The sequence below is a fragment of the Juglans regia genome, unplaced genomic scaffold, assembly GCF_001411555.2.
Source record: "Juglans regia cultivar Chandler unplaced genomic scaffold, Walnut 2.0 Scaffold_696, whole genome shotgun sequence".
Taxonomy (NCBI): Eukaryota; Viridiplantae; Streptophyta; class Magnoliopsida; order Fagales; family Juglandaceae; genus Juglans; species Juglans regia.
In genome coordinates, this window is record NW_023361825.1 from 32738 (window position 1) to 56405 (window position 23668).

Genomic DNA, 23668 nt, shown 5'->3' on the forward strand with positions numbered 1-23668 from the left:
CAAATAAATTTGGGGCATCCTAAATTTGCTGATCACCTACCTTGACATGTTCCCCTCAAGCCACGTGAAAATATGAGAAACAATTATGGACTGACTCGTACTAAAATCGGAGCCATAAAAAATATTGTCATTAGGTTGATACATATTAAATAATTTCCAAGTCTTTCAATTCAATTTCTCATCAAATAACGTTCCTAGTAATAACTCCGCAGGACACTCAACACATCTAAAAATAGAATGGATAATGGATGCTCTCAAGCAAAATTAAAATTTAAGATTTAAAATTTAAAATTTATCTAGTAATTAGAGAAAAATCTTATTATCCATATATGTTGATTTGATGTCCAAAATTATTTTAAATGAGAGATTTTTAATATTATTGGACCAAGCCCAATCTTATTATCCAAGCCTTTTTATATTGTGTGGTCTCGAAAATAATATAGTTTTAACAAATCATTTTTTAATTTAAATGATTTTAGTCCTTTAAGAATATTATTTAATATTCATTGTTTCATTTTATGTTAAAAACTCTACTTATTTAGATGATATTATTTCTCTTAAAACTATTTAGCAAACTTCATCATTTTCTTTTATGATGAAAGATTATATATTTAGAAATTAAGTTGGGTTTTAATTAGTATCATTATATTTCTATTGTATTTTCCTATTATTTGGTTAGTTTATTATTGTGTTTAATTTCCATCATTAGATCAATTTGGGGACCCCTAGATGAAGGGTTAGGATTAAATTCCAAAAATCCTAAGTTTTTCTCCCATTTTCCCCTCTTCCCTCTCTCTCCATCCTCCGTGTCATCCCCTCCTCTCTCCCCGATCTCCCTTCTCTTGCACGCCCCCACCGCGGCTAGCCCCTTGTCACCGCCACAAGCTGATAGCACAACCTCATCGACGGCCTTTCCTTCCTCCTCCTCCAGTCCCACGTCGATCCCTCTCTCACTTCCTCCCTAAATCAACCTCAAGCACCTCTCTCTCTCGGGTTTCCTTACCATCGCGGCTGGTTGTAGTGCTGTGACATCCATTGTGCCTTGCCAAGGTTGCCATCCCTCCGTCGGAGCCCCTACTCCTCCATGCCTAGCCCGAGGCCCTCCTCTCTCTCTCTTCTCTGTTTCCTCACATCGAGTTCAACCCTTCTCTTCCCGGGGCCGCCGCGACGCCACTAGCTCCGTGAGCCACGAGACGCCGTGATGTCACCCCACACCCACCATCGTGCACCCATCCCCTTTCCCGTCTTAGATCCACACGCACACTCCCCCCTCCCCACCGTGCACGGCCAAACCCAACCACCACTCACCAGCCATCAACCACCACGGTGAGACCAAAACCCACCTCCTGTTGTCACCACGAAGCCCCACCAAACCCTAGCTCCAACCACCCAAACAACCCGTCCCTACACAAATGTAGCCACCACTGTCAGACCACCGGACAACAAGTGATGCAACAAGTCAGCCCTGACGTATGAGCGAGTATTATATCTCTGGTTTAGTCCAATAAAAATTTGCTTATGAAAAAAATGCCCTTATTAATGGTCTGTATACATTAACTTCTTGTCCATTTCTCATTTGATAATCTGCCTCCATAATATGATAATCTACTCATCATCCCACGCCACACATTTTACATATTTTAAAGTTTATTTATTTATTATTTATTTAATTTTTATTAAACTAATTGAGTTATTTTGTTTATCATCCATATACCATAATACCACTTACTTATTATAAAAAAAAAAAAGAAGAAAAATGTTAAATTAAAAGAAGTGTGATGTGTGGTACTGTATGAAAATGATAAATAGATTTATTCTTGTAACAAACCTTGAATATCTCATATAGTAATCATAAGGGTAAGCACATGGAAAAATGTGCCGAGAAAATATAAGATGAACCTTATAGGTACTAGAACGTCCCTTCAAACCCATGTGAAAATAGAAGAGATCATGGACACTGGAGAGGAAATCAAAGCCATATGAAATATTAGAAATGATACTTGCAGTCGTGAGTGTGCAAGCGTCGTATAGTCACTTTGAAAAAAGTAAATAAATATGGGACCTACATGAAAGAAATTAATGTTTTAATAATAGACCCTACTCTTTTTCAACGTGACTGCATAACGTTTACGTATTTCATAACTATATGTAGCATTACTAAAAAAATATTATCCTTGTCATGATATATACATCATGTTAACGCTTTGTTAGGTATCCTGATTCCTAAATATGAGGTCAATTTCTGATCATCCAATAATGTTCCCCCTAATAAATTTGCAGGACCCTATATTTGAATAAAGATGCTCCCAAATCCTCGCCGGCCTACCTTGACATACGAGGTTTGCTACATTTGCTACTACTGATTTAATAATTATTTTTTATAATTAATAAAACTCTAAAATATTTTCACATTATTTAGTTCATTATCATATTAAGAGTCATTATTTTTCCTCAATGATTCTCAGTATTAATGATTAATTCTAATTGACTTGCATTTTGAAGATCATATTTTTCCATACAAAAAATGTAGCAACACTTTCACTTGAACATACGTGCCTTGAATAATTTGTTCAAGTAAATTGGTAGGTGATTTAGTGAATTAACATGGGTACATTGGGAATTTCAGTGCCATGTAACTTGGAACTGTAAGTGAGCTAGCAAGGCTCTTATCATCCCTTACTGATGAACCTCCAATGCTATGCCACTAACATCGATCTGATTGGGCACTGAGCATGCTTCTCAAGTCATCATCCCCACTCCAGCCGCTCCCCTTGGCACTCTTTGTCCTTCCTCTCCCGATTACTAATGATGAAGATGGTGCCTTTGAAGGGGGAGTTAAAGAGATTGGCGGCTAGGAGGTCGGCTTGGTTTTTTTCCAGTAGGGGAAGGCTTATTATATTGGTTAAGATCACCACGAGAATAAATTTTGGCAATTTCTCCAACAGAAATGGCACAACTTGCAGTGCTTTTTATAAATACACGATCAATATGATCCATCACACTTTGGTTCTGAGAGACAGAAGCACAATCTTTAATCGACACGTAAGGTGTGTGATGGGATGCAGCCAAACAGTGGTTGATCTTAAGATTTTTTCTTTTTGATTTAATCTTTAAAAAAAAACATATATTTGGTGGTGTCTGTTTTTATTCCCCTTTCCATTTTTTTTGGGGGTGTCTGTTTTTCTATGGTTCGAGCATGGCGATCGGTGATTCAAGGATCGCGACCGGCCATCAAGGTGTACACGTGACATGCAGGGTACTAGTGGTGCGTGTGTGTGACATGCAAGGAGTTCGGAGCTTTGCTTGTGGCGGCCAAGCGAACGCGGCCGGGGAACACGTTGCAATGTGCTGCATGTTTCCCACATAGCCAAAAGAATTGGATGGCCATGTGCTGAAGGTTGGCGGCTAAGTCTTTTAGGCCGTGCACATGTCGAGAGTTTTGTCTAATGTGGGTGTAGCCGAAGAGTTTGTTGTGGGCGAGGAAGATCTGTCCATGGAGCTTGTTCTGGTCATGGTCGTGGAGTGTGGCCGACGAATGGACCATGGTTGTGGAGTCCAGTGGACATGGCTGTGGAGTTCGATGCATGGTTCATGCACTAGTGCATGCGTTCCATTCTAAGTCTTAATGATTAATTCTAATTGACATGCATTTTGAAGATCATATTTTTCCATACAAAAAATGCAGCAACACTTTCACTTGAACATACGTGCCTTGAATAATTTGACCAACACATTGCGCAAAAAGTAACCCCCTTCTCGGGACCACCAAGCAAGGGCAACCTGACCGACACATTGCAAAAAAATTTCGGGCATAGCAAGAAAGTAAACCTTGCTCAGGATCACCAAGCAAATCCAGTATGAGGGACACACTGGTCAGAAATGTTTAGTATAGCAAGAAAATAACCATTGCTCAGGATCACCTAACAAGACCAATTTGACCAGCACATGATTGCTAAGTAATTCCAAGCATCAAAAGAAAATGATCATATATCGGGAGAATATAAGTGAGAAGATCCATCAGGGTTGATTTTTTTCTTATAGGACAGTACGGATTTACAAATAATTATAAAAAACAGCAAAGAGCGCAACATTTAGAAAAATTAATTTAACTAACATGATCTATTATAACAGACAATTAGGAATTTTAAAAGTTTGAAATTCATTTCTCAATATAAAATTTATTAAAATTACTAATGGAAGAATTCAAGTAAATTTATTATACTTTGCAATAGTACTACTGTAAAAGAATTTATAATTAATTTTGGATGCACGAGTAGTTGGATGTATAATAGATTCATAAAAATAAAAATACAAGAACGTCCCTTTAAACCCACGTGAAAATAGCAGGCCAGATCCCATGGACAGTTGATCAGAGATGAAATCAAAGCCATAAAAGATATTGTCCTTGTTATGTCTTTGTTAGGTATCCGCCTCAAAATGAAGTAAATTTCTGATCATCACCGAATAAATTTGTGGGACCCTAAATTTAAAAATTAGATGCTCCTAAATCCTCCCCTACTTTGACATGTTCCCCTCATGTTCCCCTCGAACCCATGTGAAAATATGATAAATAATTAAAATAATGATAGTATGTTCTCTTATTTTGAAAGTGATGAATTTTGGAAGCGGCACGCAGCCCAGCTGTCATTGTAGGCGGTAGCCTAGCAGTACTACTCAAACAATTATGGAGTGACTCCCACTAAAATCATAGCCATAATAGGTACTGTCAGTTTGTAACGTATTAAATTAGTTGCAGTACCCTAAATTCTCATATAATCTGCCAATTCTTAATAAATTATTGTCACCCAGAATTTTCACTGTTATGTCGTATATGTAGCCGACCTTGATATGTTGTTCCCCTCCGATCCTGTATAAAACTTCCATCAAATAGGTTCATTCACCTTCTATCGCCAACTTCACACCCAGAAACTAAAACCAAGCAAGATGGTTGATTCAAAAAAAAAACATGGAACCTCGACTAGTGAGGATCATGGGGAGTCGTCTTTCCATGACTTGGAAAATGGGGCCTCCGATACTTCCACACAGAATTGCTGCATCTACAGTGTTCCCAAGACACTCGTCGAGGTCAGCGGCAAGAAATGGTTCGAGCCCCGCGTCGTCTCCATCGGGCACTACAACTGCAAGAACGACGCGAAACATAAACGCCTCCAAATGAAACAAAAGCACAAGCAGGAGTTCTGTAGCATTCTACAGTCCCGCGTCAAAACAAGCATGGAAGAATTGATGGAAATCATACGCCGGCCAGTACTTGAAGCTGCTGATGCCAGATCAGCTCATTACTCACAAAAGATTAAGCTCAACTCCGCGACGATCGATCCGTTCCTCAGAATGCTGGTTCTTGATGGTTGTTTTATATTAGAATTGTTTCGAGTACTTGGAAAATCGAAAAAGATCGAGTCTGATCACCCTCTCGCCTCCGTGGCATGGGCAATACCACAGTTCTACGGGGATCTTCTTCTGCTTGAGAATCAGATCCCCTTTGTTGTTCTGAAAAAGTTATTTGAAACTTCCAAAATGCCTGATGAGGACTATCCTTTGTCCTTGCTTGCTTTGAGATTCTTTAACAATGTAATGCGCAGATCCGAAGAAGATCTCCAAGAGATGAGCGAGAAAGTCGTGATCAATGACAGCTTGCATTTGCTGAACTTGGTTCGGTTAAGTTTTATCACCCGCGATCTAGATAAGCCACCGGCGACTGTGAAGAAAACAGAAACAGCACCGGCGATATACTGCATCACGAAGCTCCTCAAAGCAGGCATTAAGATCAAACTGCGTGAGGAGGCCGACAACTTCTTGGCTGTGAAATTCAACGAGGACAACGGAGTGATTGAGATGCCCAAAATAACCCTCGAATACTTCATGCACTCTTTCTTGGTGAACTGTCGGGCATTCGAGCAGTTGGACAACAAAAGCTCCAAGCACATTACTGTTTACGCCTATTTCTTGGACTGCTTAGTAAACACAGCCAAGGACGCAGAGTACCTTTCCGAACACAACATCATTGACAGTTATGTTGGGAAGAACAGCGAGGTCGTGCAATTCATCAACAAGTTGGGGAAGGAGATGGATGTTGAAACCGATCAGTTTTATTTATACGACTTTTTCAGAAATGTGGACGATCGTTATAATAAACGGCAAGATGGCAAGATGGCAAAAAAAGGGGAAAAAACTAAAAAATCCTCGACTAGTGAGGATCATGGGGAGTCGTCTTTCCATGACTTGGAAAAAGGCCGGGCCTCCGATACTTCCACACAGAATTGCTGCATCTACAGTGTTCCCAAGGCACTCGTCGAGATTAGCGGCAAGAAATGGTTCGAGCCCCGCGTCGTCTCCATCGGGCACTACAACTGCAAGAACGATGCGAAACATAAACGCCTCCAAGTGATACAAAAGCACAAGCAGGAGTTCTGTAGCATTCTACAGTCCCGCGTCAAAACAAGCATGGAAGAATTGATGGAAATCATACGCCGGCCAGTACTTGAAGCTGCTGATGCCAGATCAGCTCATTACTCACAAAAGATTAAGCTCAACTCCACGACGATCGATCCGTTCCTCAGAATGCTGGTTCTTGATGGTTGTTTTATATTAGAATTGTTTCGAGTACTTGGAAAATCGAAAAAGATCGAGTCTGATCACCCTCTCGCCTCCGTGGCATGGGCAATACCACAGTTCTACGGGGATCTTCTTCTGCTTGAGAATCAGATCCCCTTTGTTGTTCTGAAAAAGTTATTTGAAACTTCCAAAATGCCTGATGAGGACTATCCTTTGTCCTTGCTTGCTTTGAGATTCTTTAACAATGTAATGCGCAGATCCGATGAAGATGTCAAAGAGATGAGCGAGAAAGTCGTGATCAATGACAGCTTGCATTTGCTGAACTTGGTTCGGTTAAGTTTTATCACCCACGATCTAGATAAGCCACCAGGGGAGAAAAAAACAGAACCAGTACCGGTGATATACTGCATCACGAAGCTCCTCAAAGCAGGGATTAAGATCAAACTTCGTGAGCCGGCGGCCGACAGCTTCTTGGCTGTGAAATTCAAGAACGGAGTGATTGAGATGCCCAAAATAGCCGTCGACTACTTCATGCACTCTTTCGTGGTGAACTGTCGGGCATTCGAGCAGTTGGACAACGAAAGCTCCAAGCACATCACAGTTTACGCCTATTTCTTGGACTGCTTAGTAAACACAGCCAAGGACGCAGAGTACCTTTACGAACACAACATCATTGACAGTTATGTTGGGAAGAACAGCGAGGTCGTGCAATTCATCAACAAGTTGGGGAAGGAGATGGATGTTGAAACCGATCAATTTTATTTATACGACTTTTTCAGAAAAGTGGACGATCGTTATAATAACCCGTGGAAAAAGCGCTGGACGGAGTTCAAGCATAGGTACTTCAATACGCCATGGTCATTCATTTCGGCATTGGCAGCCCTTGTGCTGTTAGTGTTAACCATTTTGCAGACCTACTACACCATGTACGCTTATTATCATCCTAAATAATGGGCCGGCCTTCTCCTACCCGATCCGTCTGTTACGTGCATGCAGTGCATGTCTTCCATGAACAGCTACAAAGGTGTCCGTATGGGAAGCTAGATAATGCTCAAGTTGTACGTGGTCATGTGCTTGTTTTACTTTTACATCTTCTCGCTTGTTTGTTTTAAGGACTAATAATGTACATGTTATCTGATCTTTCAGCTGGCACTCGTAATCAGGCCGGTAGGAGTATGTGTGTTTGTCTTTCCATTGATCAAGTCTTTATGTGTAAGCCTTTCGTTATTTCACTACAAGAAAAATGGCTTTTGTGGCTATTTAATTGCGACGAAAAGATTATTTGTGATCAAAATAGACTTATTTTAACTGTAAATAGACATTTCACTGAAATTAACTAGCTACAAATAAACAATTTTTTTGTAATATTTCGGAGTACTTCAAATATCCTCGGAAACCTCTGCGTATTTCTCCATGGATTTTTAACAATCCTACGCCTAGCCTTTACTTATACTGTAAGGTTTCATGGCAAGAAAAAGTCAGCCCGTTTGTTTTGATATCATGGGATTTACTTGACCAAAAATAAAATAGATTAATGCTACGTATAGTCGTAAAGTGTAAATACTCTATAATCGTTTTAAAAAAGAGTAGAATCTATTATTAAAAAATTATTATTTTTTTATGTAAATCTCGTATTTGTTTATTTTTTACAAAATGATTACATAACACTTACGTATTCACGACTGCAACTATCATTTCATAATAAGACATGGGAGTTCCTTTGTGGGCATCATGCCTGGCCATTTTGGTCAAATGAGTGCAATGTGATTGCAATGGATAATGGACGCATGCATGCATATTGAAATCAAAGATAGATGGATAGCTATATACACTACAAGAAACATAGTCTTTTCCAGCGCCTAAAATGGACGCAAATAATCACTAAATTCGCTGCTAAAAAGTATTTGCAGCGAAATATACTGCGCCAGCGAGTAGTCGCAATTGTTGAGACATTTATTAATTTCGCCAGCGAAATTCAAAATTTGCCGCGAAAAATTTTTATTTGCAGCGAATTTTTTCGCTGATAATATTCTTGATTACGCCGCAAATAATGCTGGGTTATCAATATAATATCGCTGTGGAAAATTTTTTGCAGCGCTTTATATCGTTGCGAATAGGCACGAGGACGCTGCAATAGATTATTTGCAGCGTTTTTAAACTCTGTCGCCAATTCATAATTGGTCTAACTGTTTATTTGCGGCGAATAAGTTTGGCTGCAAAATATTATTTGCAGCGAGTTGTTGCCGCCGCAAATAAAACCTATGATGCTTTTTTTTTTTCGGCGTCCAATTATATTCGCCGCAGATTATGTTTTAAGGTTTTTTGCGTCAATGTGTAAATCGCCGCAAAAAATTTACACCGTGTTTATTGCTTTGGCGTCCAACTATATTCGCCGCAAATAATGAATCAGTTCTTTAATATCTTTTTCTCGGCGAACTGTAAATCGCCGCAAGTAATGTATTTAACTAATTTTCCAGTATACGTACAAAAAGCACAATTTTTTGTGGGTACCTAATTTCCTGCTCCAATTCATTCACAATATGACCAAATAGTACTTTAATCCAATACTTGTAACCATAATAGCATATATTAATATAAATTTAAGTTTTCAACCAATACATCATAAACTGGCATATGGTGCATTAATGGAAGGCAATAAAGTAGTACAAATGGGAGCAGCTAATGTCTTTGTCAAGCTTTAAAACATCCACATACAATCCAAATGTACCAGTTAAAACAAATATGATCAAAACAAATGGTGGGCGGAAATCATCCGCAACTTCGCACATCGATCGTTGATCTTCTTTGCGATGACTTGGTGATTGAGCGGCAAAGATCGATCCAGCTGTCTTCTACATTCGCTGCACAAAAGAAGACACCAAGTTGGAAATCTGCAATTAATATGAAAACAAATGGGGTACATGAACAAATAATGGTGCAATTAATAGGAGTACATACACTGCCTTCTACATTATATAATTTTTTTTGGCATAAAACTCACACGAACAAATAGCAAAAATTATTTAAAACCTTTTTTTACTAGTTGCCTTCTACATTATATAATTATCTAGCTGGCTACCTAATAGTAATATATATTGTTAATCTAATTAAAAAAGGTATTAAAATGGAAGTAAATATAGAAACTCAAGATGTAGATCATGCTATCCATTATATTTGCATATCCCACATGCATGCTAAGGAAGATGATTCCAAATGTGCATACAATTGTTCATGAAAACTTATTATTATTATTCTTATTTTTTTGCATCTTCCTCAATCAAGCCTTTCGAAGGCTGCATGCTCTACAAAAAAGGCCACTCGTGTCTTTTATCAAAATCATGTAATAGGAGGAGGATGCAGCTTGTTCTATCTATATATATAATATACCTTTATCTATAGAGAGAGAGAGGTGCCCTATAAACTGATGACAAGCAACCGGCCTAAAATGGTCATGCCCTTGCATTGCATCACACATGACAGTTGCTTAAAGTTGAAAAGTGTGTGTGTGGTAATTTGTCTCACTTTTTAATGTTGCATTATCACCTTTTTTTTTTCTTGTTTATGTTGTTGGGGGTGGCTAAGGTATAAAGTGATTAAGTATCTCACAAAAAGTTTTGAAACCACAATAAATGCCATTATTGTTGCAACCATAAACTACATTATGGTTAAAGAAATAATAATTTAGTAGCTAAGAAAGTTAATAAATTATATGGTTTATGGTTAATTAGTAACCTATTACACCTATATATCAATATTAAAATGGTATAAAGATAATATGATATATCCCAACTCATTCCCTACATGATGCCAGCCCAATCTAAAAAAAAATAAAAAATAAAATTCATCTGGAAAGCACCTGTGTTAATAACATTCTGTCTTAAATATATGCTAAATCCAGTACTAGGCCAGCCATGCATAATGCAGACACACACACCTCAGCAAAGCCAACATGCTTTCCAAACTGATGACGACTATATATATATATATATTTCTATATATTATATACTACTGTTTTTAGGGTTTACCACAATGGCTATCTATCTATCCATCTATATATCTAGATAGATATATGGCTAGTTAGTGGCCTTTGTGGGTGGTTTTGGGGATTTGGAGGGCTGTGTAAATAATAATCTGTCATAGGGCTGAGGAAAAGTAAGAGTCTGTTCCCTGTTGCCACTTGACTCACCTCCCAAAAAGCATGATTAACAGATAAGGAAAATGAAGAAGCCAAATTTCCAATCTGTTCCCTGTCCAATTGATCTCTCTCCCCCAAGACTATCAGGTCACAAGATTCTGGCAACTGTCTGGATGTTATACTTTAAGTTCTGGTTATGTATGTGATTCTTGTTCAAACTTTTGACACTATTTTAGGATAAAGATCCATCGCAGTTAGATAAATTCTGTGTGCCATTGATTCTTTATTCCTGTTCTTTCTGTTTTTTTTTTTTCTTCTTTCTTTTCACTACCAGTTTACACTTTTTAGCATACATCAATCAATATTGATTGTGTTGTTCCATCTTGTGGGATGATAGTCATGTCAGGTTGATCTAGTAAATAAATACATGGTGTCCAATATCACAGAGTTTTTTTTCTTTGGACAAAGCTGGTGGTCCTGTATCTACCTTTCTACACAACACAGCAAGAGTCTGCAACTCTTGCTCCAAAAAGATCAAAAAATAAAAAAAACTCACTATTGTACTGAATTAGCTGTTGCATGACTTCGTTGTATTGCTTCTTAATAATGATCATTCTTGAATCTATTTCTGATCTCCAGGGCTAGTGTTAATTTTAAAACTATCATCATGATGAGAACCACGAGTTGGTTATAACTACATGTTGAGCAAACTTGCTGACTTATTTGGTATTCTAAATAGTCCATCATTTATTATATTTTAAAGTACTCCAAAACAACTCAAAAGGCAAATGAAAGAATCTCCTCCATGCCATCACGAATGATCTTCATGATCAGCCAACCTTACCCTTGCTTAAGGCACTACTTAGTTATATTATGCTATTCATTTTTTTACTTTAAACTTAGTTAGCCCCTAGTAAACTTGTAGCAACATAAAAAATTGCACATACCAGTTAATTAACAAGCTTATATACATTGGGTTGAAACATCCTTGGCCGGGGTTCTTGAATGTGAGGTTCTTGAATGTGAAGCCTGCTGCTACGTCAACTTAAAAGATCAGCACTCGATGTAAAAGTCTGCCACATCATTGACAAGGTCATCAATTAATGTAGACCATACGCAAAGCGTATTTTATAACTAAAATATTGGATCTTACTTATATTGAATCTATTTTTAGATATGCACTAACTTATAAACAACAAAACTGATGATTTGTCAATCGAAATGGCTTACCCTTCAAGAGTAAGATCTAGGCAACTTCGGGAGAGCTCATGCCATACTGATGATTTTCAGCATTTGCAAACTTCTCTAACAACTTCGTCATCACCCCACCACCTTTCCTTGACAACTCCCGGCCTGGCCTGCTGCATTAGCTTTGCGCGCTCCTCAGGTACATTATATGAACATTGAAAACCCTCCACGTGCAGTAAATGAGATTCACCTATATGGACAAAAAGAGATTGCAGCGATTTATTGCTGTTTCAGTCCTACCCCAGTTTATGGGATTCACTTTATAGTTCATTACAAAGATCCAAGAAATTAGTTATTCCATCCATGTACCAATTTATAATTTAAAACATCAATCCAAGCTACACAATTTAATTCAAAATCTGTATTGTAAAAAGCCCTTCCTCTAACCATTCAAGTTAGCTACCTGAGCCCAAAAATACTATACAATACATATTATGATTTCAAGTTCCATAAACCCTTTCATATTCTATATTACATTTAACAAATTCAAGACCTTCCATTGAACAAACATACATGTATAACTGGCTAACTAAAAGTAACATATAACATCACATGGAACCATTACTTGGAAACATGTTCCAATATTAGTTATAATCTGTCCAAACTAGTACACTGCATTATCTCATAACCACATCAATCCAAATGACGATATGTTAGCTTCAGCAGCCAAATTCCATCATCTAAAAATATGCATTCCTGACTTTGTATATTACATAGGCAAATTATACCCGAACATTTCTATTATAGTTTAACTTTTCTATTAAACATCATGAACTTGCATCAATTCTGCTTGACCAGCAACCAAACAATGAAAGCTTATGGCACTTAGTACCAATGTAACCCAGTCATAATCCACTTCTCAAAGGTCATCATTAAATCAATGCTTTCACAGTCCAGATTATCCAAGAAACTTCACATACGAAAATGGCAAATATGGGCTTCAATTTCAGTCATTTGAAATAAATGATCAGCATAAAAAAAGAGTGTTTTAAGTCTTACAGTTTTATTTGAGAAAAAGGTGGATGGCATGCATTATGAATGTTCCATTTAACACCACTGGATCATTAAGGACAACTTGCTTAATAGGAAGGAAAAAATCACTCGTCTTAAGTCAATAGATGTATGCATACCATAACTTATGATCCAGTACGTAAAGTAGGCCTATCTATACTTGGGCAGCTCCACAAATTTTGTATAAAAAATATACAAAATAAAAATTACTCGAAATTCATATCATTTGTATAGAAGTGCATAACTCTTTGAAGTAAATCGTACATGGAAACATGAAGACATCACCTGCTTGTTCAGCCTCCCATGAATTTGGGCAAGATTACTTCTTCAGGTCAAGCGTCAGAGAAATACTTGTACCACGTACCAGCAGAGCATAACATGCACGAGGAAGAAGATTACAAAATTCCAGGACACGCATTAGGCTCTGGCATAAGCCGACCCCTTCCCATTCATACCATGTACAGACAATATGGTATGAATTAGCCTATACAACAAGCAACCAACTGCTTGTTAAGCATGCCACTACACCCAATCGATATGTATAGTGAAGGTGGTGGCATAGATACTTACATGTTTGACTCGTGTTCAATGAGGCCTAACATCATCTCATAATTTGCCTACATATTATCATACCTATTTAAGTATATATCTTGGGCCAAAACATCTGCATATAAACTCCCATTGGATATATATACTATATATATATATATATATCTTGTCAATCCACCATCTTACGCCAAAATTGCACCAAAAATGCCCCAAAAAAAGCAACCCATATTCTCCCATAAAAATAACCTCAGTGAGTCTCTTGAAGAGACTCACTGAGGGACGGGTTCGCAGCGAAGATGGCCCTCAGCATACGATCGGTTTCCTGTTGTTTCTCCATCATAACCTCCATGTTTTCCTTCATGCACTCCATCTCACTCTTGGAAGCTTCAGCGTCTTTCTTATGTTTCTCAATCAAGGGTATATACTCTCTCTCTCTAGCCAATGAGCGTTGTCTTGTAGACTCGGGGATCACCATCTCTCCCAAGCCTCTTGCATAACCCGGTCGATGCCCAAGTACCTCTCTGAAGACACCCGCTGCTGCTTCGTCAGTTCGTTTATCTGGTTCTAGATTATCCAGCTTCCCTACCATATCCTTCTGCAATAGGACATAATGAACCGATTACACACTTTTATGTCCTAATAATGCATTTTAAAGATTCAATCTGATAAATTGAACCATCATTGCATTTAACATACCAAAAAATCTGCTAGAATATACTCACATAAATGTCTTCGGTGGCAGGTGTCACAAATTTATCTTTCTTCTTCGACCAGTGGGTTTCCTTGTAGAAGTCCACCAAATTTGCATTTTCAGCACGCTACATGTGTGTGGAACGTGTGCATGTAACATATTCAGTTCAGATAATATGTTACATATGGCATGGATAGCTTAATCACTAATAAATGACTAACCAAACAAATGCTAAACAAAAGTTATTGATCATATATGGGAGAAAGCATGGGGATATAGCATACCCCTTTCGCGAAAGGCTACGACCTAAATTTAACAATATGTGAGTGTGTGGTTGCCATGATATGAGCTTTCAAACCTTATACCTTTTCTTCTAGCATCCTCACAAAGGATTTGCGACCAATTGTGTGGTTAATTTTCAGCATCCTTCTATTGTCCCGATTTTTACTTGATATTTTCTGTCAAGTAAATTTTGTCATTTTAAGCAAAAGTACATAGAGTAATAAATATCCCAACTTCATTCTGGGTTTGGATTGAACACGCATAATGCATACCTGGAAGGCCTCGCTACCCCATCGTTCACATAGCTTAAACCATACTAGGGGGGTGACCAAACTAGTCCCAGTCGCCAATGCCTCGTCATGGCTGCCATATGACATATATATCTGATGCAGTTGGTGGTGGAAGGCATTAAAACGCTTACGAAGCTATTTAGTCATAGCCAATTGATGGTTCTCTAAGTCCCAATCCAATTCAAAATCACCCTGCGTAGCCCATTAAAATTTAGGGTCATCACTCGTGAATTATATATGGTCTAAATTTTTAATGATCAACATCATAGTATAAAAGTCTTACCCGAACACGATCGATTAATTCATCCTTGTGCTCTTGAGGTACATCACTCCATCTGGGGTAGCTCATGTTGCAGTGATGTTTAATGATCCAGCTTAATCGTGTTGTAAACATGTTTGAATTCTCGCAACATGGTGCTGTTTCTCCACTATTTATCTTCAACAACACTTTTCCATGCTTACGTAATTTCTCAAATTCAGTACACTTCGCCGGACCGCGACCACGTCTCGTCTGTGCCTGGTTGGATACAGGTACAGACGATACATCCTCACCTGTATGACATAATAACAATAAGGTTGCGTTAAGGGTCTCATGCGTTTAAAGCAATCTTACACAACAATGATATAGCCCATTAAATTCACCTTGTATATCATTGTCAACTATACCGATCTGATTACTTTCAACAGGATCCAGTTGTTCCCTCGGGGAGGGTTCTGTGTTTGCCTCGGTCTCCAGACATGGGTTCGTAGAAGGAGTCTCCAATGGATGGCTTGGAGGTTGCGTTTCATCATCTGAACTAGCGTCTCCAATGCGGACTTCACATGGCCTGCGTGCACTACATCTGTAAGGCACAAATTTCCTGGGCCGGGTTCCTCGTACACTAGGCATTAATTTACCTGGGCCATTTCTGCTCCTCATTAACTCCATGGGTTGAGATGAGATTGCAATGGATTTTGCCTTGAACACTCTAACCAAATGTCTCCTTTTTCCGTCCACCTGAGATTCAACAATAGCAAAGGTTAATTACATGAAGCTACCATTAGAGGAAACATACCCACGGCAACCATGCAATAAGATAATGCATTAAAATAAATATTGTCAAACTATATAAATTAGTTTGTGTACCCTCATTAATACTTCTATTTCAAGTTCCAAAGAAAAACCAATGAAAAAATTAGATGAATTTATAATATAAACTCCAGTTTGCAACCCAAAATGCGATCCAATCCATGAATATTCCTCTTTCAACTGATGTGGTTTTCACCTGATTTCCAATGGTTGACAGACACCTATTCTGACTCTGATTCTTCATCGGTGGATAGGTCATCTTCATCTGAATATTCCCAATCACCATAACCATCTCCAGAACCAGATGGAACCATTCCATCATCAATAAAGTCTGTTGAATTGATGCATTCACCACCAACCGCCATATGGCCTTGTGCATCAATGTGGATAGGTTCTATATCAGTCCTACTAAGTGGAGTTGATACCGGATATGCATCACAATGTAAAAGTGGATAATCAAATGATGGCTCATTTTCTTGATAGACATCATCCTCACTTGATTCGCCATCAATATCGTCCAGAACCCTTGCCATTGGTGGAATGTCATACACATTCCTATTATTATAATTCTGCACAACATACCAGTTCCCCTTGGACCTTATATCTCTAATGTAAAAACACTGGGAAGCCTGGCATGCCAATACAAATGGTTCGTTCTTATACCAAGTTCTATCCATGTTGACACTAGTTATATGATCGTCTACTCGTACCCCACGCTTCTTATCACCAACATCAAAACAATCACAACTGAACAAGTACACTCAAAGACCTCCCATGTAGTGTAACTCCACAACATCATTAAGAACACCATAAAAGTCTAAATTATTAGTATCTTCGTCATCAGTTACCAACACCCCTGAATTTTGTGATCGCCGATGAAGTTCAAGCTGCTTCGTATGGAACCATTTCCCATTTATAATGCAGGCAGCGTATGATGCAACCCAAGGGTCAGGACCACAAGCTAACGCATACAAATCAGCAGACAACTGTGGTGGGTTTCCCGTACATTGGTCTTGAACCTACACAAATATCGAGCTAAATTGTGAACTTATACTTTCAAATACATACTCAAAAGCAGGGTCGGGTTAATTATAAGTAGATAGAATATACCCCAATTGCTAACTTACACATTGCTTGAACCACGTTGGAAACTCAGTTTGATGGGTGTGATCGACAGAATTTGGGTTTGACAACCTACATTTGTCATAGTGCTCCCTACATTTGGAGAACACAATAGGCCAATCAATATTAGCTAGTTACGTAAAGTCTTATGGATAGTAGTAGATTGTTTCGAGAAAGCACAAAGGAAGTCATGATTGCTTACTCGAGATAAGGTCCAATCTCAATACAGTTGTTAAGCACGTACCATATGGCTGAGGTGCGGAGTTTATCTTGTAATTGCACATTACGGGCTATACCCAATGGACGAAGTTTTTGGTTGAATATTTTGAAACCATCTATAGTATCCTCTTCTCCAGCATCAATGTTACGGTCCGCTCGATTAAACTTCGTCTCAACATCTTGGAGATACATGGAGCAAAATGTCAAACACTCGATGTGAATGTAGGCTTCTGCTATTGAACCTTCTGGACGGGCTTTATTCTTAACATATCGCTTGAATTTGCCGAGATACCGTTCGAATGGATACATCCACTGATATTGAACTGGACCTCCGAGTATCACCTCACCCGGTAAATGGACAGCTAGGTGGACCATAATATCGAAAAAAGAAGGAGGAAATATCATCTCTAATTTGCATAGAATAGTGACGATATCAAGTTGAAGCTGGGATAAGCGATTCACATCTAAGGTTCGGGTGCACAACTCTTTGAAGAAACTGCTAAGTTCAGTCAAAGCGAGTGCAATATCACTCCTTAAGAACCCCCCAACAGCAATAGGAAGCAGTCGTTGCAAGAAAACATGATGGTCATGGCTTTTGAAGCCAGTGATTTTGCAATCACATACAGATACACAATGCGCGACATTGGAGGCAAACCCATCTGGAAATTTAACCTCAACGAGCCACTCATAGAATTTATTCCTTTCATCTCCATGTAATGTGTACAATGCACGTGGCATTGTAACACGTCCACCTTCAGACTTAAGATGCAATTCTTTTTTGAAGCCCAAGTTCTCCAAGTCACGCCGAGAATTTATATTATCTTTTGTCTTCCCAGGAATGTCCATTAAAGTGCCCAATATGCTATCGGAAATGTTCTTCTCAATATGCATAACATCTAGATTATGTCGAAGCCGCAACATTGACCAATATGGTAGTTTGAAGAATATGCTTTTCTTTGTCCAGTTCAACTGTTCTGCAGTGCGTTTTCTCTTCCTACAAGATTTTCCCAATTGGACATCTCCAAGCATTTGTAGTTGAGTTAAGAGACTCGCTCCTTCAACCCAATTTGGTGGCATGCGATGATCTTCTTTACCGTTAAACAACAATTTTCTCGTCCGCCAAATGTGACCTGCCGGTAAGAGACGTCGATGTCCCATATAACACTGTTTTCTACCATACTTCAACCAATTGGAGTCTGTGCTTGAATTGCAAGAGGGACATGCCAATTTCCCTTTTGTTCACCACCCAGAAAGATTTCCATAAGCAGGAAAGTCATTAATTGTCCATAATAAGGCAGCATGCAACATGAACATTTCCTTTGTGGAAGCATCATATGTAGGTACCCCATGTTCCCAGAGTTCAAGCAACTCATCAATTAAAGGTTGCAAATACACATCAATGTCATTCCCTGGTGATTTTGGGCCAGGGATAATGAGCGATGTCATGAAGACCTGGTCTTTCCTGCATAACCACGGCGGAAAATTATACGGGACAAGAATCACTAGCCAAATGCTATACGGTTTTGCTAGGTTGTTGAAGGGATTGAAGCCGTCGCTTGCCAGACCGAGCCTAACATTGCGAGCATCCCTAGCAAACCAACAATGAGCTTCATCAAATGTCTTCCAGGACTGAGAGTCAGCAGGATGTCTCATACTAGTCTCATCGGGTACCCGCTGCTCTTTATGCCATCTCATATCACATGCTATCTTGTCTGTCACAAAGAGACGCTACAATCTTGGCTTCAAAGGAAAATGCCGAAGCACTTTTTGTGGGATCACTCGTGACCCATGTGTATTTGGCATCCAACGCGAAGCCTTACATATAGGGCACTCATTATGATTAGCATATTCCTTCCAGAATAAAATGCAGTCGTTGGGGCATGCGTTTATTTTGTGGTACTTGAAATTCAACCCTCGCTCCAATGACCTTGCCTCCTCATATGAACTAGGCAATTTAGCATCAGGAAAGGCAGACCGCAGAAGGCTTATGAGCATATCAAAAGACTTGATTGACCACCCACCGACCGTTTTAATATGTAACAACCTCACATCGAATGAGAGCTTTGAGAATTTAGTGCAGCCGTCGAAAAGAGGACGTCGAGCATCCTCTAATAGTTGGTCAAAAGTTGCGTTTGGGGAGGGATGTGGTATTGATGGCTGAGTTGGCGATGTAGTGTTGTCTTCAGGGGCATCTCCAAATGTGCCAGCCCAAATGTCATCTAACATACGGTCCATGTCATCAATGTACTTGTCTTCAACTCCAACTCCGAGACGGGTGTCGTCGTCAATGATGGGGAGTGTTTCCTCCTCACCATGAAATATCCACTGAGTATAATTTGGATTGATCCCTTTTATGAACAAGTGAGTCTCCACCTCAAATATAGGCAAGAAGAGGTTATTACAGCATATACGGCAGGGACACCGAATGCAGTCACTTCCCTCACAATGGTTTCGTGCTATTGTGAGGAAATTTTTAACCCCTTCAGCATATGCAGGTGATACAAGTCTATCACCCAAATTCATCCAGCTTTTGTCCATCTAAATAAAAAGAAAACTCGTCAAATTCTTTAATCGGCTCGGTGAACGATGATATGACAGGTTATTACGATGTTCTATATACATATGGGATAAGAAAGTGTAAAGAGGGAACTAGGGGGGTGCGAGAAAATCACCGCTAGATTAGGCACGAGGAAGTGATCATGCATGTGGATTTCAACCTTCCATCATCAATACATATTAATTGTTAATTTATGATATGACACAAATATAAAACCCAGTCATTTGTTTAATAGTCTTGTAACCTAACATGATTATCATGATTAAAAAAGATATGCATAGAACTCAGCATGACATATAAGTTGAAATAGATACATATATATAACCTCCAAGTTTAATATGCAGGACCTAGAAAGATAACGCAATCAAACTCAATCCATGTTGTTAGTTAGAAGTTGTTGCGATGTAAATTAATCAAATTGGGAGATTAAACCAATCACAAAACATGACAGGTATGATCCCATGCCAAACCACCCAATCCTTCCACTATACCATCCAATTTAACTGTCATTTTGATGGAAGACAGTTATAAGCGTTGATTAAAACAAAAAGAAGGCACCCAAGCGCTGAGGTAGTTGTATTCACGTACTTTAAAGGCAAGGTCATCAAGTATCAGTAACTAATAATCTGTCATTGAAGTACTCGAAAAAACTCAAAAGAATAATCCTCTATATATTAAAGGAAAAAACAGCTATAAACTTGTCATGGACAAACAAACATAGATGTGACTTATGAACATTCCTGAATTCTCAGCACAAAGATTAAATGCTTCCAGCTTATATTTTCCCTCATAGAGAGGAAATTTATTGCATACTATGAAGAATATTCAAAAATTCATGAAGTGAGTAAAAACTGAAATAGAAAATTTCAGTTTAGTTATAGGAACTATTATTTGTTGTAATCCTTGTCTATAGATGTATGCATCTCGACCAAAAGTGTGTTTTTTTTCTCGGATATCTCGCTAAAAAAAAAAATGCCGCGTTTGGAAGCCTAGTCGACCAAGAAATCACCGTGAACTTTAAACTTATTGCGGCGATATTAATTCCAGTAGACCAAAAAATCGCCGCATTAGGCATATTTTTTCATCTAGTGATATGCTGCCATACGATTTTATACTAACAAGTAAACACATCAGCTTTAACAAAAAAGATCAGAAATTGATGTCTAGATTATATGCATGCATCTTGTAATCGTACAGATTTTCTGTTAGAGCAGCCGGTTTTGAATATGATCAATTTGCATGCATCGTATATTTAATTTGCATATTTCTACATATTTAAGAGTATTTATGTTGGTGATTAACAAGGTTTAAAGCAGGAGATATATAAACATATTATATGATGCCTAACTCATTTTTTAAGAAATAAATTAAGTATGATCAGTAATTCATACTAACAGCTAGCAAAATAAATGTTGCATGAACCATGTATATTTTTATGTATTTATTTATCTTAGTCGTATAAAAGTCATAAAGTTCATACAAGACATTTAGGACATCCGCAAAATATTACATGAAATGAAACGACTATATATGATTAAAGATCGATGTAAATGAAAATGAAAAACTCCCAAATGACAAGAATTATGTCACATTTATCTCATTATAAGGGAGTTTTATATATCAATTACCCTCTAGAATTCAGATTTGTGTGGTTGTTTTTTTACTTTTCTATTATAGTTAGTGGTTGCATCTTGACTTTATTTTTACAATACACTAATGGACCATTAATCTAAGTTTAAGGCACAAATGGTCTTTCCTATCTATTTTCTCCTCCACTATATATATATATATATATATATATATATGAGAAAAGAGAATCACATGAAGTGTTGGGCATCGTTGTGGGAAGGTATAATGGGTGGATGCAATGAACTAGCAGGATATGTAAGACAAGTGTCCTTTAGATTGATCCAACGGCTGGATAATGATGGGGATGGTGTCGACCTTTGGTTAAAGAGTCTAGTCAACACATGGTGGTCCAATTATCAAACTGGCAAACTTGTAGCAACATGATGCTAAATAATTGTTAATTTTTAACTCTCCCCTAGATGTTGATGACTTGGGGAGGCTAGAACTAGCCATCCAGTACAATCTCTATAAGTGTTTATAAAGGGATTTTTGAAATATAATTACTAGCACAAGTGGAGTTTTCTTGCAGCCAGCTTTCTGAAAAAGAAAACAATAATAGCACAATCCATAATAAGTACATTATTACTAGGGTAGCAAATTGCCAATTAATTACTAATTAAAGAGATTGTGGAAGCCAATAAGGAATTCATGTCTCTAGCATTTTCAATACCGGCCTACCCAACTTTAAGGATACTTGTAATTAGTTTGTTGATTTGGTACACATGCAAGATAATCTTAGCTATCTCCTTGTTCTTTGTTTATCTTTTCTCAGATTTGTTTTCATAATAAAATCTAGCACCACGTGTTTTTGAATGACTTTGCTATCTTGTAGTTTACTTAGAACTCCCCGAGAAAAGATTTGTTTACATGTCCATGGCTGATGCATGGGTTTCCAAATAATTAGCAGGATTTTAATGGGTTGTTGAATAAACGCAGTCTGAACTAACCTTCTAAGATAATATGAATTTTATCAGCAGATCTAGGTTCAGTTCATGCTGTACGTCAACCAATAAGGTGGGAGTTGAACTTCTTCCTAATGAATTATTAAGGCCCTTAATAATTGCCTGCAACCCAAAGCTCCGACCGGTGCTTCTGTATTTACTATATATACATACATGCATCATGTATCACTCCACGATCGAAGTTCTATATATATATATATATATGTATATATACACAATATAAGAATGGCTTCCGTTGGCAAGCTTGATGTAGAAGTTGAGGTGAAGTCTGATGCAGATAAGGTCTGGGGAATCATTAAGGATTCTGTCACCATCCAACCAGCTAGCATGCCCTAATGACTACCAGGTGTGAAGTTCTTGAAGGCGATGGAAAGTCCATTGGTTCTGTTCGTCTAATCACATATGGCGAAGGTAATTATATTTGGTTCATTTCTTGTACGTACATGTAAAACTGCAAGGTTTAATTAATGCAGTAACTGAGCTGCATATTGCTTTCTTTTGATCATTTTAAACAAATCTGTATTGTTTTGTTTTGTTAATTTTTGGCTTGTCTGTTTTTATTTCCAGGTTCTCCTATTGTCAAGATTTCTAAGGAGAAGATCGACAATTTTGATTAAGCAAACAAGACAGTTGCTTTTACTGTGATCGATGGGGACCATTTGAAATTCTACAAGCATTTCAAATGCCACATTACTGTGACTCCAAAGGGAGATGGTAGCCTGGCAATATGGCTATGCGAGTTTCAAAAGACTAGTGACGAGGTTCCAGATCCACACGTCAGTAAGGACTTTGTAGAGAAGAACTTCAAGGAGCTGGACGAGTTTGGCCTCAAGCAATAATAGAGGCGATTTTGGGTCTGATACATATATGGGGATATTTGAATATTTATGGTCTAATAAACAGCACAAGTAGTAGTTTGCAGTGCAGTACTCATTTCAATCCGTAACGTACGTGTTTCTTAAATAATATCGACAGCTTGTTAGTTGGCTCAAGTTAATGTTACTGTATGTGTTCTTTTCTATCCTATGTGGATTAGATTTTCCATTAGAAGAACACAATTATAGACTCTGTAACTGGAAATTGAGAGCTTCTTCTAGTATTACAAACAGGGCTCTGTTATGACTTATTGAGAGCTTCTGCTGTAAATAAAAATTTTTATTTCTCACTCTTGATGTTCATGGGAAAAATAATTTAAGTTATGCACCCTACCATTTGGACAATTCCTGGGAAAATTGCATGATCTTTTGACATTTTCCAAATTAGAAAGAGGGCCCAGCTGATTATTATTAGCAAGGAATTCACGTGGGGATAGATATATCTATGTTTTTTTT

The 23668-nt window shown here is 38.1% G+C and overlaps 2 protein-coding genes and 1 pseudogene across 2 annotated transcripts; 2 read left to right on the forward strand and 1 right to left on the reverse strand.

Moving 5' to 3' along the window:
- Window positions 1–4832: 4832 nt before the first annotated feature.
- LOC109019298 lies at window positions 4833–7849 on the forward strand. The gene is made up of 2 exons (XM_019001570.2): window positions 4833–7631; window positions 7720–7849. Exon 1 carries the CDS (start codon window positions 4945–4947, stop codon window positions 7522–7524), a length of 2580 nt encoding a protein of 859 aa, XP_018857115.1. The 5' UTR covers window positions 4833–4944; the 3' UTR covers window positions 7525–7631; window positions 7720–7849.
- Window positions 7850–18428: 10579 nt separating this feature from the next.
- LOC109001555 lies at window positions 18429–19727 on the reverse strand. Its single transcript, XM_018978904.1, has 2 exons — window positions 19010–19727; window positions 18429–18901 (listed from the first exon to the last, which is right to left on the reverse strand). Exons 1-2 carry the CDS (start codon window positions 19725–19727, stop codon window positions 18429–18431), a joined length of 1191 nt encoding a protein of 396 aa, XP_018834449.1.
- A 2835-nt stretch (window positions 19728–22562) lies between these two features.
- On the forward strand, window positions 22563–23176 carry LOC109001562 (annotated as a pseudogene).
- The last annotated feature ends 492 nt before the right edge of the window (window positions 23177–23668 follow it).